The sequence below is a fragment of the Microplitis mediator genome, chromosome 7, assembly GCF_029852145.1.
Source record: "Microplitis mediator isolate UGA2020A chromosome 7, iyMicMedi2.1, whole genome shotgun sequence".
Lineage (NCBI taxonomy): Eukaryota > Metazoa > Arthropoda > Insecta > Hymenoptera > Braconidae > Microplitis > Microplitis mediator.
This window is the reverse complement of record NC_079975.1, coordinates 20,325,143-20,343,909: the sequence shown is the minus strand read 5'-3', so window position 1 is coordinate 20,343,909 and position 18,767 is coordinate 20,325,143. Positions and strand designations below refer to the sequence as shown.

At 27.7% G+C, this 18,767-nt stretch overlaps 2 protein-coding genes and 1 non-coding gene across 4 annotated transcripts; all 3 read right to left on the bottom strand.

Moving 5' to 3' along the window:
• Positions 1–2,008: 2,008 nt before the first annotated feature.
• LOC130671790 (uncharacterized) lies at positions 2,009–10,139 on the bottom strand. The gene is made up of 6 exons (XM_057475869.1): positions 9,101–10,139; positions 8,797–9,018; positions 8,560–8,724; positions 5,804–6,010; positions 2,518–2,672; positions 2,009–2,406 (listed from the first exon to the last, which is right to left on the bottom strand). The coding sequence occupies exons 1-6, from the start codon at positions 10,040–10,042 to the stop codon at positions 2,226–2,228; spliced, it is 1,872 nt and encodes a 623-aa protein (XP_057331852.1). The 5' UTR covers positions 10,043–10,139; the 3' UTR covers positions 2,009–2,225.
• On the bottom strand, positions 6,200–6,271 carry Trnae-uuc (transfer RNA glutamic acid (anticodon UUC)). The gene has a single exon. It is a non-coding gene; the product is annotated as a tRNA-Glu (tRNA).
• LOC130671791 (probable glutamate receptor) lies at positions 10,122–18,265 on the bottom strand. 2 transcript variants are annotated; one of them, XM_057475871.1, is made up of 12 exons: positions 18,096–18,265; positions 17,646–17,746; positions 17,076–17,159; positions 16,708–17,022; positions 14,000–14,106; positions 13,392–13,562; positions 13,088–13,326; positions 12,128–12,342; positions 11,801–12,057; positions 10,980–11,052; positions 10,582–10,813; positions 10,122–10,256 (listed from the first exon to the last, which is right to left on the bottom strand). In XM_057475871.1, the coding sequence occupies exons 1-11, from the start codon at positions 18,187–18,189 to the stop codon at positions 10,598–10,600; spliced, it is 1,872 nt and encodes a 623-aa protein (XP_057331854.1). In that variant the 5' UTR covers positions 18,190–18,265; the 3' UTR covers positions 10,122–10,256; positions 10,582–10,597. The 2 variants fall into 2 exon arrangements, with proteins under 2 accessions (XP_057331854.1, XP_057331853.1); XM_057475870.1 differs by lacking the exon at positions 10,122–10,256 and having other exon boundaries at positions 10,521–10,813.
• Between the last annotated feature and the right edge of the window lie 502 nt (positions 18,266–18,767).

Here is an 18,767-nt window from a genome sequence, read left to right as displayed (position 1 = left end):
AATCATAAAAATATCAAGTATTTGGAATTTTCTTTAATTAAAAAAAAAAAAGTTTTAGAAAATATATAAATAAAAAAAAAAATTAGTTGAACGTATTTGGTGTGCGTTAACGCAAACAACTTGTTATGTCATAATTCAGTTATTCCATAATTTGTAAATGTTTTACAATCAATTGATATACTTATTTCGCTTTAATAACGCACACCAAGTACGTTCAACTAATTTTTTTTTTCATTTATATATTTTCTAAAACTTTTTTTTTTTTAATTAAAGAAAATTCCAAATACTTGATATTTTTATGATTTTCGCCTTTTTTAGCAATTTCCTTTTTATATAAAATACATTCATATCTATTGAACCGATCTATCAACTATTTTATTGCAGAATGTTGTATCTTAACTTGGCATTATTTAGTGATTTCAAATATTTTTGTAGAATAGTACAGTTAATATATTATTGCAATTTGAACGTGTACTTGGCGCAATCTATTACAGCTGTGCTGTTTTTGGTGTGATATATAAATATTGAAAATTTTACTTTTTACACAGTAGATTTAAAACATTACTTTTTAATAAGTAACTATCATTAGAACTACTTACTACTAATAACTACAGTGAATTTCAATGTTTTTATAAGTGCATCATTTCACTGAGTAAAAGAGTGTATATGGGGCATTCCACGCCAAATCGAACACTTTTGAACCCGACCCCTTTAGATTTGGCTGAAAATTTTTTCTCTTTTTCTACCCCATCAAACATGTTTCTCATGATATTTTAAAATTTTTTCACCTAACCAAAAAAAAGTTATAAATTAAAAAAAAAATGACTTTTTTCATTTTAAATAGCTATAACTTTTTCAAAATTCGACTGATTGGGACGTTTACCCGGGAAAAAATGTTTTTATAAAATTTTATAAAATTTTACAAAATTTTAGTACTAACATTTTATAAAATTTTATACTGAAAATGGCCTGGTACAATTTTATAAAGTTTTCTAAAAATTTATAAAATATTATAAAAATTTATAAAATTTTGTGAAATTTCACAAAATTTTACCAGGCCATTTTCAGTACAAAGTTTAATAAAATTTTGTAAAATTTTATAAAATTTTATAAAGTTTTATAGAATGATTTTTTTTCCCGCATGGGTCACCCACCCAATTAATGTCCAACGTCGATGCTGCTTAACTTTTATGATTAAAGAATCGTAGTCTGCTCTGCTCGTCTATTGGTCACTTGTAGCTGAGATAAATTCGTGGCTGTATTTATGATTACTCATGAATTCTTATCAGCCATATTTCATGGCATTAATTTATAATTATAGATAAAAAAAATCTGTCTATCGGAAGACCCTGCGGGCCAGCCCCAAAACTTCCCGCTGTTTTCGAGCTCCTTGAGCTCGAAAACATTGTTGTGAGTACATTTTCGAGCTCTTCGAGCTCGAAAATACTATTGTATCCCATTCTTTTCGAAAAAAACCGTTTTTAGTATTTCTTTCTCCCACGATATCTCACGAACGAATGAACCGATTTTGATGGTTGAGACGGCAATCGATGCGTTTTATTGAGTTCTAGAGCTGATTAGATTTTGAAGTCGATCGTTCGAGTCGTTTCTGAGAAATCAATAAAAAACTAAAAAAAAAAAAAATTTTTTTTCCGTAATTCGCTAATATTTTCGAATCTACTTGATCAAATGATCTGAAATTTTCAGAAAAGTTGATGGCCAACAAGCTCTTTCGATTGCCGCCTTAACCATCCAAATCGGTTCATTAGTTAAAGTTATAAGCCGGTCACACACACACACACACACACACACATACATACATACATACATACATACATACAGACACTCGGACATCATTCTAAAAATAGTCAGAATAGCTTCCTAGGACCTCAGAACGTCATCTGATAAAATTTCGATTTTCGCAAATCGGGGTGAAAACAATAACTTCCCAATTTTATGAAAATCGTCGATTTTCTTAGCGGGAAGTTAAAAATGCCGCCAAAAGTAATTTATATTTAAATGATAAATTTCTATTTTTTTAAAAGAATTACAATAATTTTTTCTTATACAAAATTATAATACTAATTAATGAGGACCAGCTCGAATTCATTATAAATATTTCGTAAAATTCCTCTATAAATAAATAAAAAAGACATACATTCAACTGATCAGCGAATTAAAACCAGATAACATTTATGACGAAGTTGATTGATTGATTAAGATATTCAATCATCGGACGATGGCAGTAGTTTCGTTATGTGCAAAATGAGAGCTTGAGATACTGCACCATAGCGGGATCGCTTATATTTTGAATAAACGCAATGTTCTTGATCACCGCCACCAACAGATTTTATTATCTGTTGTATTATCCTTGAACGAACACGCATTCTGTCTTGCTCTCGAAATCTAAAAAATTTTTAATTTAATTAATAAGTCAAGGGAAAAATTTTTCCTAATACAATTTTTTTTTAAACTTTCGATAATTGATTAATATAAAAAAGATAAAAAATTACTGACCGACTTGCATACAAAGGAGACCAACCACTTGACGAAATATCTGCAGTAGAATAGGGGGTACTCATTACTAACACAACTGATAATTCGGCAATTGTAGATGCCAATAATATTGAGGATTCCTCCATTAACTGTTCATCAAAGAGCGATACTTCAATCTGTAAAAATTTATAAATTTACTAGTCTGCATAAAAAACTCTGGCTTCTGGTCCATCTAAAGTCGACTACCTGTAATAAGCCTGTCCGTAATAAATCTCTTTTACTCATCGGCAGTTACTGAGTTCTTCCTTACCCCACTTAATCAGTCTTTTAAATTTCGTACCAGACGCCCCGTTATAAGCCTGCATTAAAATTATCTAAATTACAAACTAAGACTAGGAAAAAATATCCAAATCAATGTTGAAAATTTACTGTCTATACTAGGGTGTGTCATTTCAGAGCAACATTTTTTTTTAAATGCATGTAGAAAAAATTATAGTTCAACACAAAAAAAATAATTTCGCGCAAGAAAAAAAATTTTATGTCGATTACAGACCTTGCTCATCGAACAAATCGATTTCCCGTTTAAATAACACGGGAAAATTTTATTTTTAACTTTGAGTATTTTTAACTCGTTAACCAATCAATAGATCGAATAGACTAATACATATTTTTGTAGAAAATTGAACGTGCTACAAAAAAGGTATCTTGTGATTTTTTGATAAATCCATCTGTTCAAAAGTTATTGGTGCTCGAAGTCAAGTCATAGTAAATTTCGAGATCTTTTTACTTTTCCGGTGAAACTATCAGACTTATCACAAAATGTCATAGGGTCTTTTTTGTTGACAGTTTTATTCTCTACAAATTATTATCAGTAAAATTTTTTCAAATTTCGCATTGTTTTCTAGTTATATTCATTTTAATTTCAAGCTCTTAAAAAAGTAGTGTTCTGATCGAATTAAAGAGCTCGACATTGAAATTAAAATAACTAAAAAACAATGCAGAATTTGAAAAAACTTTACTGATGATAATTTGTAGAGAATAAAATTGTCAACAAAAAAGACCCTTTGACATTTTGTGATAAGTCTGATAGTTTTGCCGGAAAAGTAAAAAGATCTATTTACTATAACTTGACTTCGAGCTCCAATAACTTTTGAACAGATGGATTTATCAAAAAATGATAAGAGACCTTTTTTGTAGCACGTTCAATTTTCTACAAAAATATATATTAGTCTATTCAATATATTGATTGGTTAACGAGTTAAAAATACTCAAAGTTAAAAATAAAATTTTCCCGTGTTATTTAAACGGGAAATCGATTTTTTCAATGAGCTAGGTCTGTAATTCACATAGAATTTTTTTTCTTGCGCGAAATCATTTTGTTTGTGTTGAACTATGATTTTTTTCCCATGCACTTAAAAAAAAATGTTGCTCTGAAAAGACACACTCTAGTATAGACAGTAAAAAAATTATGTATTGGTGTTAAAAACGGTCCGTGTTAAATTTTTTGTGTTGATTATTTTGTGTCAAATCAACACAATTCTCTGTGTTACCTTAAAACTTTTAATCGATCTACTATATTCAACACTTTAAAGGTGTTACCTAGTACAAAAATCGATATTATCAACATTTATTAAGTGTTACTATAAAATCAAGACAAAAAAGTGTTAAAGCGACAGTTGAATTGTGTTAAAAAAAATGGCTTTCTTCTATTCACGCGGGACGCGCCATTAACCCTTCAGCACCCGCGCTATGAGTTTTTTTGTCACACTTGACTTCAAATAATTTTTTCTAAGTAATTTTAAATGGAATGACCTAGTGAAATTTTTTATCTTAATAAAATTTCATGCTTTTTATGATTTTGAAATTTAAAAATTATTTCGAACATAAAAAATATTTTCAAAAGATTTATTTTGAAAGCCATGAGACTTTTTCTCATCACGCGAGTAAAGTAAGGCGTAAAAATTGATAAAGTTCGGCTCAGTTCGGGCAGTTCCGAATCTTTTCGGCAATCACCGCCATTTTTGCAGCCGTTACATCTGTTATTAATTACAAAATTAAAAAGTCAAAAACAAGTACATTGTAGAAAATTCTAAAATAAGAACAAGCGAAACATTCAAATGAATTATAATTACGTCATAACTGGGAAAGTGCATAATATTTTTGTTTTATTTAACTTAAAATTTACAATTCGCCGAAGCGTGAGACTTTTTCTCGTCACGCGGGTAATGTTTTACGTTGTTCTAACGCGGGTGCTGAAGGGTTAAGCATTAGTTCTGCTAGGTTAGTTATTATTTTTGTGACAATGATTTTATTTATTTTCAATTGGACATAAAAAAATTAAGGTGACAAAGTTCATGATTCGTATAGTTTAAAAAAAAAAAAATATTTAAAAAATTGCATCTGTGGTTCTTTGCTTTTCTACATGCGCACATTTTCATTTTTTAATTTTTTTTTGTAATTGATTTGTTGATAAAAAAATTCAAAAATTGTTAACTGTCTGCTAACTTTAGGATCATGTTTACTATCACAAAATAGTTCAATGTTGAATAATAATTGTTGACACTTTTGATAACCTAAAAATAATTGATGGTACAAAAATAAAATGTAAAAGTTAACATTTTTTTTGTGTCGCCATTAACATTTAAAAAGTGTTGAAGTTATTTCTCGTATTACTCGAATTTTGTGTTAAAATTTTAACACAAATAGTCTGTGTTCAAAAATAACACAAATATTGTGTGGACCGTTTCTAACACACAGATTGTGTTGATTTTAACACAATATATTTACTGTGTATGTTTCGCGGAGAATAATTTACTGTAATAATGATTTAATAAAATCATATTAAATAACAGAGGCTTATTACGGGTAGTCGAGAACAAAATAAAACCCACGATAGTGAGGAGGCTGGAATTTTTCAAAAATTTCTCCTGTCTCCTAGACCAGGCTTATAACGAAGTCGACTGCATATTAAGCCGTCTGTTGACGTGCATCGACCAAAGTTTCACGAAGAAATTATTCTTGTTTGAAACGTTATGGTGTCATGGTAAAGCCGGACCATTAGCGGAAATTTACATCAACACGTGAAAAAATTACTATGACCACAGTAAAATTTTCAATGGTTACAGCAACTTCTGATATAATTGTCGTCAACTTTACTATGGCTGCAGTAATTTTTTTATTTATATTTCAATTTCTGCAAGTGGTCAACATGATCCGGCTTTACTATGACACCATAGCATTCCAGACGAGAATATTTTCTCCGGGTACTTGATTGAGACTACTGTTTTATTTAATAATAATACGTTACCATATAGCTAGCGAAATAATAAGCACTACCAATATTATTATCCCCGATTCTTGAAAGATTTGAATCTGACAAAATATTTAGAACTACCATCGATGACACATCAGGATACGAAATATCAAAACTTAGTAACATTAATATTTTGCGCTCCCATTCATTTAATTCTTTAACCGTAAATGCGCCATTTGATAGCGCAACAATTTTATCAGCCTGTAAAAAATAAAAATATTTTTAATGATATATTTGTGCAGAGTGCCGTCTGATAGGGAGACTCATAAATTTTCTGTATACCAAATACACAAATTAATTAATTAAGGAAATTAAAACTTATCTCTACTATTAATAGTTCGATTTATAAATTTTTGTTAATAAATTTTGAAAAAAAAAAAAAAAATAATATTCCGGTACCGGGAATCGAACCCGGGTCGCCTGGGTGAAAACCAGGAATGATAACCCCTACACTATACCGGAGGAGATACAGTTAGGTGACAACATATACGTTCTTAAGCTCAGTGCAACTCACGATAATTTAAATATAATTTCAATTATAAATTAAGAAATTGAAAAAGAAAATTACTGTTTGATTTGGGACAGTAAATTTTTTAATTTCTAATCACTCCGGTATTTTTTTAACAGTTTATTCAAAATAATTATACGTAATTTTTTTTTTATCTTTATCCTAAATAGAAAAAAATAATTTCTTTTCCCAAGAAATTTTTTGTTTTCAATTCATAATACGAAAAATTTTTTACCCCAAAGAAATTCTTTTTTTTTTTGTAACAAAATAATAATTATCTAGTATTTTTTTTATGAGTGTGAATGTAGCAGACATCAGACAAATTTAAAATGATTAATAAATAGAGCAAATAATTAATAAAATTAAATTAAAAAAAAATGCACATTCAAAAAATTTTGAAATTAGTAAGTGCATTTTTTATAAATATTTTTTTAAAAATTATTTACCCTATTTATTTATTATTTTAAATTTGTTTGATGTCTGCAACATTTACACTCGTTTTTTTAAATTATTACACTAATTAATTTTTATTAAATTATTAAAATTTTAATATTCCGTTGATTCATATCCATTTTGATAATAATTATAAATTAAAATCACATTTACAAGGATATATTAATCTTAATCAGCTGTTATTACTTATTTCATCGAATATTTAAATGACAAGTTATATTTATTGTTTTAACCTTATTTATTATTTCTTTTTTAACTAAAGAACAAAACATAGTGCATATAAGGTAAAAGCACCAATTATTGACACTATAAGAGACAAGATAGTAATCCCATTTTTTTAAACATATTAACGATTAAAATTATTGAATTTAAATTTTAACATTGTCTTATTTAGTCTTTTAACTAAACAAATTCATATTTTTTTATAATAATAAATTACATTTACTAATTAATTTAAAGCGATAAAATAAGTTACTCGGATACACCAATTATTGACAGGTTAAAAACCCGACTGATCTAACTATTGACATGCTGTTGCTCCAATTATTGACACCCTTAATGCGCATACGTCACTGATCTGTTGAAATTTATATTTACTTTTTGAAAATGAGGTTAATTTTTAATTTAATTGAATAAATATTTATTTTATAATGTTTTTCATTCACCTTTATTTTAAACACGAAACTAATAAAAATGTTTTTTCATTAAATCAAAATCAATTAATCATTTTTTTAATAACAATTTAATATTATACATATGACAGCGTGGGTTCTCGAATATTATGGTTTAAGTTTTTAATAGATTTATGTTTGAAAAAAAAGACGTTATGGCGCTGTCTACTGACCTGTCAATATGAGATACAACTTCAATATTATGTACTAATTATTGACATCCACTATTTTAAAATTAAAAAGCATGTAATTTACTGTAAATATATGATATTGTTAATTTTTTATATTTTATTTATTTATAAAAAAAAAGTTGATGTGATTAGATGGAAAAAATAATGAAAAATCATCGTTTCAAAAGACTGCTTTTCTAACCGCAATAGTTAAGAAAATTGACGCTCACAAGCTGTTTCGATAGACTCGAATGACTTTTATTTTTTTTATTAATGAATATTTAATATTTTTCACTAACAATAATTTGTTTTCGATTTCTTAAATTATATAGATTATTTAAAAATGTATACGATTATTATTAATATAATAGGTAATTAAATATGTTCTAAAATAGAATAGGGCGTCAATAATTGGACCCCCATCAATAATTGGTGCTTTTACCTTAAGCTATTTATTTATTTTAGAAATGATTATTGTGAAAAAGGAAAACTGTTATCATATGGTCACAATTTATAATTATTTACTTAACAGTTAATGTTTTAAATTGATTGAGGTAATTGATTTAAGTATATAAATTTATGCAGTTTGAACTAGTACTAATTTAATCTACAAATTAAATTTATATACTAGTATAGTTGTAAAATAAAAAAATTTGTATAAGATGATAATTTTTAATTTAATATTCTTGTTTTTTAGTACTTGACAAAGTTTGGAAACCAACGAAACGTTGTATGATGATCAGAATAAACATTAATTAATAACAACTAATATATCCTTGTAACTGTGATTTTAATTTATAATTAAAATTTCAATTCAATAGTCAAAATTGAGTCATTGCTCATTCAAAAAAGGGGGGGGGGTCTTCTTCTATTACTTTTTTTTTGTTTTCATTCATACTATTCGCCATTATATTAATTAACTAATTACTTAAATAATGAAAAAATTACCAAAGGCGTGCAGTGGAAATGATGATCTCTTTTCAAAATAATCCAATAAGAGGCCAATTCTACAAGTTGTAATCTCTCTGTTGGTATTGGTGTTAAAAGTGACAAGACGTCATCCATCAAACGAACTGCGTAGTACGTTAAATACGTCGGATGATTAAAACCTCTCTGTAAACCCAAAATAATTATTTTATTTATCCCAATAATTTATATCATCATTATTATTAATAATTTACTAACGTTAACGTTGATAAGATGTTTGACAAGAATGGCTCTCTGATTTTTTGATAAATTAAGTCGGCGGTTATCAAATAAAATCCGACGGCGAGTGGATTCTTTTTCTTCATAAAATTTCAGCAAATCTTTATTATAATAATCAGGAGTGTAATTAAGAAATGAACTGTTGATCAGCTTCTTCTTTACGATTGTTGCTACCGATGACTTCTTATGCTCGACTTTTATCTGTACAAATAAAAAATAATTTAAAAAAAAAAAAAAAAATTTACAACCGAATTAAATTTTCCCATAAAAAAAAATCGCATACCGGTTCTTTGGGTGGCAAATTAAATCTGGTATCCTCTGGGGTTCCATTTTTAGCTCTTTTGTCTTCAGCTTTCAGCTCCATGACTCTCTTGGCCTGCAAACTTCCGGGAAAATCATTTTTTATGGACCCTTTGATGTCTCCCTCTTGAGCTTTTTGTTCAAAATACCCCAAGCTCTCCAAGAACTGCTGCGAGGCCCTGCGCTTCAGTACCTTCTTATCGCCAGCTTTATCTTCACCAACGGGGTCATTTTTCTCAATGTCCTTGAAAAATGATTTTACGCGCCGGAATTTGCTTCTCTGTGTCAACTCATCGACGTTAGCGTTCGCGACCGATGGCATCGGCGTCTTTTCCCTCGGAGTCTTCACAGAAAAATTATTTCCTTCGCCAATATGTCCTCCTTGCTCAACACAGTCATCAGCAAACGCGACTGTCTTAGGCGTACTTTTAAATTGTATTTTATCGACTTCATATATTAGATCATTTTTATCTCCAACCCCGGCTCCATTTCCGTTGCCAGGATTTTTAATGCTTTTTTTAATTGTTAGTTTTGTTTTTTCTGTAGTTTCCTTAACGATACCAAAATTATCATGATGCTCTTTTATTTTTTTATGCATTTTAATTTCCATTGCAACGGAACCGTTCATTAAATCCTCGTTAAAAATTTCAAAGCGCGAGCCACTATACATACCCGCGGATTTTATTGATGGGGAAAAATTTATCTCTTTTTTTATTTTTAAATTTCTCGGGGGAATATTTCCAATGCTCAATAAACGCGATCGAGATTTTTTTTCAACCCCATTATCATTATTTATTATTTGCTTAGGAATCGCACCAAGTAATTTTTTACTTTTTACCGAATCTTTAAAAACATTTTCTTTATTTGCACTACGAAAAATCGGTTTTTTCTCTAACTCATGCTTGGATTTGACATCACGCGACATTTTTAATTTATATTAATTACAGTTATTTGAGAAAATTTATTTAGACAAACGTTCACGCACGAGTGATTAACTGCAACTAAATTTAATTTCTGTCTAATACCTTTGGAATTTTTCATACAATCAGACTATTTGTTATTTTGTAGTATTTGTGTACTTAGGATTAAGTAATTCCTTCAATTTTATTTATACCATATATTTATTTCAAAAGAATATTCTAGAATATTTTTTCAAATATTTTTAATAAATAATTATTTATAAAATAATTTGTCTAAAATAAATAAAAATTTTATGAGTGCAGCAATCAGACAAATTTAAAATAATAAATAAATAGAGTAAATATTTAAAAAAAAACTTTTATAAAAAATGCACTTATTAATTTTTAAATTTTTTAAATGCGCATTTTTTAAAAATTTTATTTGATTAATTATTTACTCATTTATTTATAATTAATAATTATAAATTTGTTAGATGTCTGCTACATTCACAGTATTCACACTCATAAAATTTTTTTGATAAAAAAAAAAAATTATGTTATTTACACCACAAAAAAAATAATTATTTAAAATATCCTTTGAATAATTTTTCATCATTCATTGGGAATTTAACACCTTTGATTAAATTTACGTTTTTCTTCCCGCGATTGTGGGCCATTTTAATGTGAATCAGTCTCTCACTGCATAAAAAAACAATACTTGTGCAACTGCTGACAATTAGTACGACAATTAGGGGTAGAATATCTTGTATTTCTACAGTCGACCAGGCGTCTTGTATCTTCAATTAACGAAAAAAAAATATCAATACAAAATTTATCTAAATAAATGAATGTACAGTTAATTCAGAGTGAAAAACTCCTAGTCGGAGTGACCGGATTTAAATCAAATCCAGATCACTCTGAATTATCTTCTAATTTTTTACGCTTATATATATAAATACTAACGTTGTCTCCAGGTAATGCCCAGTCGGAATTTAATAATTTATTTAGTAAGCCACTGTCTCTTAATAAAAGTATGCTGAAATATATATGAGGAGTTGATTATCATAAAAAATTAATTTATAGTTTTTTAAATATATGGAGAAAAAAGAAATAGGAAGGGATGTTAACAATTACAGAGTAGGTTTTTAGTGAAAGCAGATAAGGAAAAATTGCCGGATACGGCAGTAAATAAAGTAGAGACAGACATTTGGAGTCGGAAATGTGATAATGATCCATGATAGCCATTTTGATGACAAGTTGACAGAAATCTACTACCAACATGATGTCAAGCTGACTGCAAAGACTTTATAGTGCAAATAGTTGACGGTAATTTGTTGTCAATTTGGAAGTTAAATTTTTTTCTCGCAAGTTTCTGTCAGATTGAAGTCAATTTTAGCCTTTCAAGTTTTTTTTTCCGCAACTTGAAGGCAACTGTCTGACTCGAGTGCATTCCTATTACGACTGTAGATTCACGTCAACTTGTAGTTTATGTTGTACTCAAATTACAGTAAAAACTCAGAACAGCAGAACTTGACGTTAAACTGACCAAAAACACTGAGCATGTTTTTAAAGAGAAATGCGGCTATCAGGGCAAGCTGACGGAAAGTTGGCAACAATTTACTACCGCAACTTGTCATCAAGTTGAACACAAAAGTTTGCATTTCATAAGTTGACGGCAAGTTGCAGCAGTCGATTGCCCTCACATTTCTGGGAAAGTTGACAACTTTTAGTCAACAGTTACAGAGGCTGAAGTTGTCATCAACTTGACCGCAACTTATACTCACTTGTTATTGATAATGCCGCGATAAGGACTGTCAGGCGTCAATGCCATGCCAATAGATGTCTGAGAAATAGTATCCAGTGGCACTAAAATGCAGTCAACTGATGACTTTAATTGTGACACTGCAGCATCCAGCGCCATAAACGCGTACTTGCTTTCACTGCAAACTCTCGACAATCCTTCTAAATAATTTGTCGGTAAATCGGTCTCTTTGACGAGCACATCGTCAAATAGGACACTCATTACAGGGTCCGATGTATTCTGAAGAAGGATAAGTTGAGTAATGAATGATTTGACTGATTATTAATTAACTAAATGGGCGATAGTAAACCTGAAAAAATGTAAAGTCCGCAGATCCGCCTACGACACCAAATCTGTAGGTACGGTCTTTTAATAAGCCCTCCATTGTTGTGAAAGGCATTACAAATATTTTCACGGCTAATGAGCTTATTAATGCTGCTGAATATGCCGCCAGTACTACGACGCCTGTTAGATGAATTGAAAACTGTACAATACGGATCGGATTTATTGTTGATAATTCCATTCCTTTGAAATAATTATTTTATTAATCATAATAATAATAAACATTAATAATTATTATAAATTTTTAATTAATGAAGTAATTAATTTAATATATCACTGAAAATTAACAAATTTTTTTCAATATGATTTTCATTGACTTCCTATTTTTAAACAGAAAATTTAAGAACATATTAGATCGAAATTACGAAAAAAAAAATTATCAAGACGAAATTTGTGATTTAAAAAAAAAAAAATTTTTGTTGGTTTAAATTAAATTTTAAGGCTTTAATTTTATTATCCGCAAATAGGAAAGGGGTAAAATGGACCACTAAGAGTTTTCATTAAAATGTGGCTCGAAATTTTTTTTTATTGTACGTGATTACAAAATGGACACTATGGGGAAAATTGGGCCACGGAATATTTAAAAAAATAGAAAATTAGGAGTAAATAATTTTATTTTTGAATTGAATTCAATTAGTGGATCCGAATTACGGTAAATTACCGCCATTTGCCGTAAATTATGGCAAGTTACCGTAATTTACGGTATAATGACGTATTTTACGGTAATTCTTCTGAATATCGTAAATTACGGTAGAAACCCCGTAATTTTACGGCAAATTTTCGGTAAAATCCCGCACTTTTGCCGCAATTCTTCCGTAAATTTGTCGTAAAATACTGTATTTTACCGTAATTCGGATCTGCTAGGGAAGGAATTTCAAAAGTTATAAATTTCGTCTATTAATACTGAGTTATTTTTAACGGAAATTACCTTGACTGCATAATGCACCGAATATTGAAAAAACAACATCCCAAAATTTCGAGTCCAACCGATCGTTCTGGGCATTCTGCAAATGAATCACTGCAGCTACCGACTTGATAATTTTAATAAATGCGCTGCTTATCAAAATGATAACTCCAAGCGCACTCCAAATGTCATCAGCAAACGGTGTTATGTACTTGTCCCAACTGAGTACTGAAGTTGCTGGTCTTTTGATAAAAGTGCGGCACCTTTGATAATAATTATTACAAACTTGTCAATATTTATTAGCCATAATAATTCATAATTTATTTACTTTGTCGAATATAGTGGGGTTGTAAATTTCAATGCATCCAATCTTTCAGTTGTCATTAATAATTCAGCAGCAAATATATCTGATTTATTGATAATTAATGAATTTATTGCACCAGTCCATGTACCATTATTTAATAAATAACCCCATTCATCTGTCGATTCATAAATTAGTCTACAAAAAAAAAAAATTAATAATAATAATAATTATTGTTCGAGTATGACATGAAATTGTCGATTTAGTAAAACAAAAAAAAAAAAACATCAGTAAAAATAATTAAATATTTTTTTATTAGAAAAATTTTTTATAAAATAAAAATGTTTAAAAATATAATAAAACAATTAAATAAAATAAATTATGTGAGTGTAATTACTGTTAAAAAAAATAATTACTCAGTGGGTCGTCGACGTGGTGACGGAACTAAAACAGACGTATTTGAAGAAAAATCTTATGCGAATCAAGAGGAGTATTTTCGTCGAGAAACTCAACGTCAGTTGCAGGAAATTTTAGATAAACTTGATGGAAAAAAAGACAATGGGAGTAAAAAAAATAAAAATGACCGTAACGAAGATGGTAAAAGTAACGCTGATGATAAAAAAAAATAAACTTACGTGCAATTCATACTTTCTTGCAATAATTCCATTATACCCCCGAAAAATCCGTTGAGACCCATTACTTTGTTATCTTTGTCACGAATTATCATCGATGAAGGCGGATCCTAAAAATAAAAATTTATTTTTAAATTATTGTCTCAACTTTTTTTGATCTTGAAGTTAGAAGACAACTTACACAGAAAAAACAGAATATTAAAAATTAATAAAAATAATAGTAAAAAGTGGAATCTGTTATCAATGATTAGTACTATTATGTACTTGATGCAAAGTAGTTTACTAATTTTTGTAGATTCCTAAAAGCTACTATAAATTATTTCAAAAAGTAAGTAACCCTGATTAAAAAAGTTGATTGAAAAGTATTGAAAAAGACGGGAATTGAATCCTTTTGAATACTTTCTATACCCCAAGGTTTTCATTTGGACATAAAATTAATACTTTTCGATCCCAAAATAATATAAGAATTTCTAAACTTCCGAGGAATTGGAAAAGATTCAAATGAATTTATATTTTTAATCTTTCTGAATACTTTTCAATACCAAAAAAGTTTCGAATTTTAGAGTCACACATGGGATTGAAAAGGATTCAAATGAATTGACATTTTTGAATCTTTCTGAATCCTTCTCAATACCAAAATAATTTCACATTTCGGGTCATGTGTGGGATTGAAAAGAATTCAAATGAATTGAAATTTTTGAATCTTTCTGAATCCTTCTCAATACCAAAATAACTCCATATCGGAAGGTATTGAAATGATGAAAGATTGAATTCTTTTCAATACTTTTGAATTCCATTTTAAGAATTATAAAGTATTCAAATGATCGTAATTTCAATTCCATTCAATACTTTCCAAAACTTCCGTGGGATTGAAAAGAATTGAAATAATTTTCAATCTTTTTCAATGAACTTTTTTAATCAGGGAAATATTATTATTTTTAGGTATATAAATACGTGACTTATTAGTGAAAATTAATTAATTTATGGCATACATCTATTAAAAAGTAATCATTGGTCTAATTAAGAATTGCTATATATCTTAGATACTGATTTTTCCAGCCGAAAAATTGGAAAAGTTACTAATTTTTATTTTATGAATTCGATATCACTGATCAATTATTAGCTTAAAATATCATTTATTCATCGTTATAAATTAATTTACAATATACATAAATCGAATAAGTGGTAAATAATAAAATGAAAAATTAGTATACTAGATACTGATTTTTTGCTCATAAAAATACCGAAAACTTTTAACTCTTATTTTATAAATTCTATTTTATTGACTAATAATTAATATAAAATGTTATTTATTCGTTATTATATATTAATTTATTATATACATAAACCGAATAAGTAGTAAATTTTTTAATTTTTTCTATGTTTATTTGAATAGTAATAAATAACTGTAGATACCAATTTATCGATTCTTTTTCATATTAATTTTAATATACGAAATTACAAATTTTACTCTTCTATGTGTATCAAATTTTAATATAAATAATAGCCATTTTGTAATATATAATGATCCTGATTTGATATTAGTATACAAATATACTAGTTTTAAGTCAAAAGTAAACTACAAACTATTAAAATTTTGAGCATCATTTTTTTCTGCATACAATTTTCGGATTTTCTTTTTTCAACAGATCAATCAAAAAAAAAAAAAATAAAAATATGCACATGTAAAAAATTCGAAAAACTATAGGTGCAATTTTTCAAAAAAATTTTTTTATACGATTTATCGCTTTTAAAAAAATCCAAAATTTATTAAACGTCGGCTAACTTCAGTATCATAGGGGAGACCGGAGCAAGACGGCCCACCTAAGCCGGTTATTATTATTTGTGGCTTTTAACCATCAAGTCGATTTACTCTTGTCCAACTTGAACTCAATTCACCAAAATTTTGGTGAAGCTCCTGAAAAAAATTTTTTTTTTTTTGGGGCAAGACGGCCCCCTCCGAAAAAAAATGAAAAAAAAATTTTTTTCTTTTAATTGTAAAAATGACGATTGTTACTGTCTCTCCTGTCATAAACTGTATTTGGAATTAAAAGAATCATGGATTCAATGTCAACAATGTAAAGAATGGGCTCATGATTCCTGTGCAGGAGTTGACGAATATTTTTCCGATACGTACATTTGTGAATATTGTGAGGATTAATTTATAATACACTTAAATTAAATTTAATACTTCAAAAAGTATTTTTGTTACATTTTAATAGTTAATGTTGTTAATTCTATAAATATATTATTCATAATGTTGTATATAATAATTATAATAGTTTTTTTGGGTTCTATAACCAATTATATGAACAAATTAAAAGTTATTTAATAAAAAATAACAATTGATTAATAATTATTTTTCTATTGAATAAAAAATTGATTATTGGTTTTTTTAACTTTTTCAAATGCTCTATTTTAATCCAAATCCATATAATTAACCAAAAAATGATATTTCTATTAAATTAATCATAACTAGGTTATAATACTATGAAATACATTTTCTTTTAGAATTTTTGAGTGGTTCATTTTGCCCCAAGTTTCACGTATCGGGCTAAAAATGAGTAAATAATCTAAATTTGTGATAATCAAAAGAAAACAAGAAAAAAAAATTTTTGGTTAATTTTTGAGGTGGGCCTTCTTGCCCCAGGTGGGCCGTCTTGCCCCGGCCTCCCCTACTTTTTTTTCATGATTAATTAATTATTAATTACCTCGATAGAAATAACACGCAATGTATGACCATATAAATTACTCCTCCGTTGATATAAACTTAATTTAGGATATATAATTCCGTCGACGATATCCCAGGTCGCGAAAGTTTCCTGTCTCAATTCCAATCCTCTGTAGACTTGATAAACTTCCGTTATTATTTCGGCCTCGAATTCGTAGTCGAAATTTTCTTTCGAGACCAAAAATGTACAATCGAACGGTACATAGACGTCACGGAAAAAATCGTCTATTGACGTTTCGACGCGGAAAAATGTTAACCAGGTTGGGTAGGCCATATCAATTGACGGCGCTATTAACTAATTAAATTAATTAGTATCTATATTAATTATAAAAAAAATTCAATAATTACCGTAGAAAATTGGTGTCTTAAATCTTCGGAGTCATTTAATAGAACAAATAGTGGCCTTTTGATGTGATAATAACTACCGCCGATCTGAAATATTTATGATTCTGGTTAGCAGACAGTTAACAATTTTTGGATTTTTATTTCAACAAATAAATTACAAAAAAAATGAAAAATAAAAATATGCACATGTAGAAAATTTCAAAAACTACAGGTGCAATTTAAAAAAAATTTTTTTTTTTATAATGTATCGTTTAAAAAAAAATCTAAAAATTATTATGAGACTGAAGTCAGCCGACATCTAATAAATTTTAGATTTTTTTTTAAACGATAAATTATAAAAAAAAAAAATATTTTAAAAAATTGCACCTGTAGTTTTTACAATTTTCTAAATGTGCATATTTTTATTTTTCATTTTTTTTTTTAATTCATCTGTTAAAAAAAAAATTCAAAAATTGTTAATTGTCTGCTAACTTCAGGATCATAAAATTATTAGACCCCGGCTGACTTCAGTATCATAAATATTTAGTTATTTTAAATTTATATATTTTATTAATAAATATATTTATTTTATACCTTTAAAATAAATGTTGCGATATCCATTACTGCGGTACGTATATTTAATCTACTAAAATGTAACTGAAGATCTTTCAATTTTGTGTAAGTTTCGATCCCAACTATTTAAAAAAAATTTATAAATTAAATTTATTAGCAAGGAGGGGGGGGGGGGTTTATAAAAAGTTGAGCAAATTAAAAAATAATTTTTATGAGCATTTGAAATTTTTTTGTTCTGATTTTGGATTGTGTAGAAAAAAAAAAAATTTATCTTGTTCCGGTGATTTTAAAAAAATTCATTTATCATGAAATTTTTAAAAATTATTACAGTGACATTTTTTAAAATCTGATGATAATTAAAATAAAACTCAAAAAAAAAATTGTCTTTATAATTTATTTTTAAATTTTTGAATTGAAATAAAAAAATTTATTTTTTCCATCAATAAAGAAAAAAAAAAATCAACGACTCACCTTTAGGCTCAACTGGCTCTTTTATTGCGTGTATTAATATAATACACGTATTATTATAATATTTATGTACACTTTCTATTATTTTTTCATACATATAATTAGACCGAATCAATAAATTATTTTTAATCGGAGGTAATATTAAAAAAATGATTAATAATACCAACACTCTTTTCATTATTTACTTCGATCATTTACTAATTAACAAAAATCATTAAAAAATCTCATTAATTTATTTCCAAATTTTCACAACTTTTATAACTTTACAATACGAATTTTTAAAAAATAAACTGTCTTGTAATAACTTTCATTTTCAAATGATAAAAAATTTATGACTTTATGAGACATAAAAAAAGAACTTGAAAATGTATTGTAATGTATATATAATTTAATTTGATTTTTTCTATGTAATTGTGGTTGTTACTAATGGATCCTGTTACTTAAATGTTCGCGACTATATATATATATAGAATTGTATTTGCGATTAATGGAAACACGAATTCGTGAGCGTTATCGTCTGATCGAACGGCACTGATTATTTTATATCTTTTATAATACTTTTTATAGTCACGAAACGTATGATGGCGGTAATTTATTGACATTTGCTTAAGAGTATTATTAAGTAATTTTTTTTTATTTGTACAGGTGCATTTGTCTGTTTACTATTGTTTTATT

Bases quoted from the DNA above. Each gene is read 5' to 3' on its own strand.
- LOC130671791 (XM_057475871.1), bottom strand. From the start codon at position 18,189: ATGTATGAAAAAATAATAGAAAGTGTACATAAATATTATAATAATACG. The intron at 13,327-13,391 runs GTAAATAAATTA...TTATTATCAAAG, and splicing joins ACCCCACTATATTCGACAAA to GTGCCGCACTTTTATCAAAA. The intron at 12,058-12,127 runs GTTTACTATCGC...ATCCTTCTTCAG, and splicing joins CGGACTTTACATTTTTTCAG to AATACATCGGACCCTGTAAT.
- LOC130671790 (XM_057475869.1), bottom strand. From the start codon at position 10,042: ATGTCGCGTGATGTCAAATCCAAGCATGAGTTAGAGAAAAAACCGATT. The intron at 6,011-8,559 runs GTAATTTTTTCA...TATTTTTTACAG, and splicing joins ATTTCCACTGCACGCCTTTG to GCTGATAAAATTGTTGCGCT. The intron at 2,407-2,517 runs GTCAGTAATTTT...AAAATTTTTTAG, and splicing joins TCTCCTTTGTATGCAAGTCG to ATTTCGAGAGCAAGACAGAA.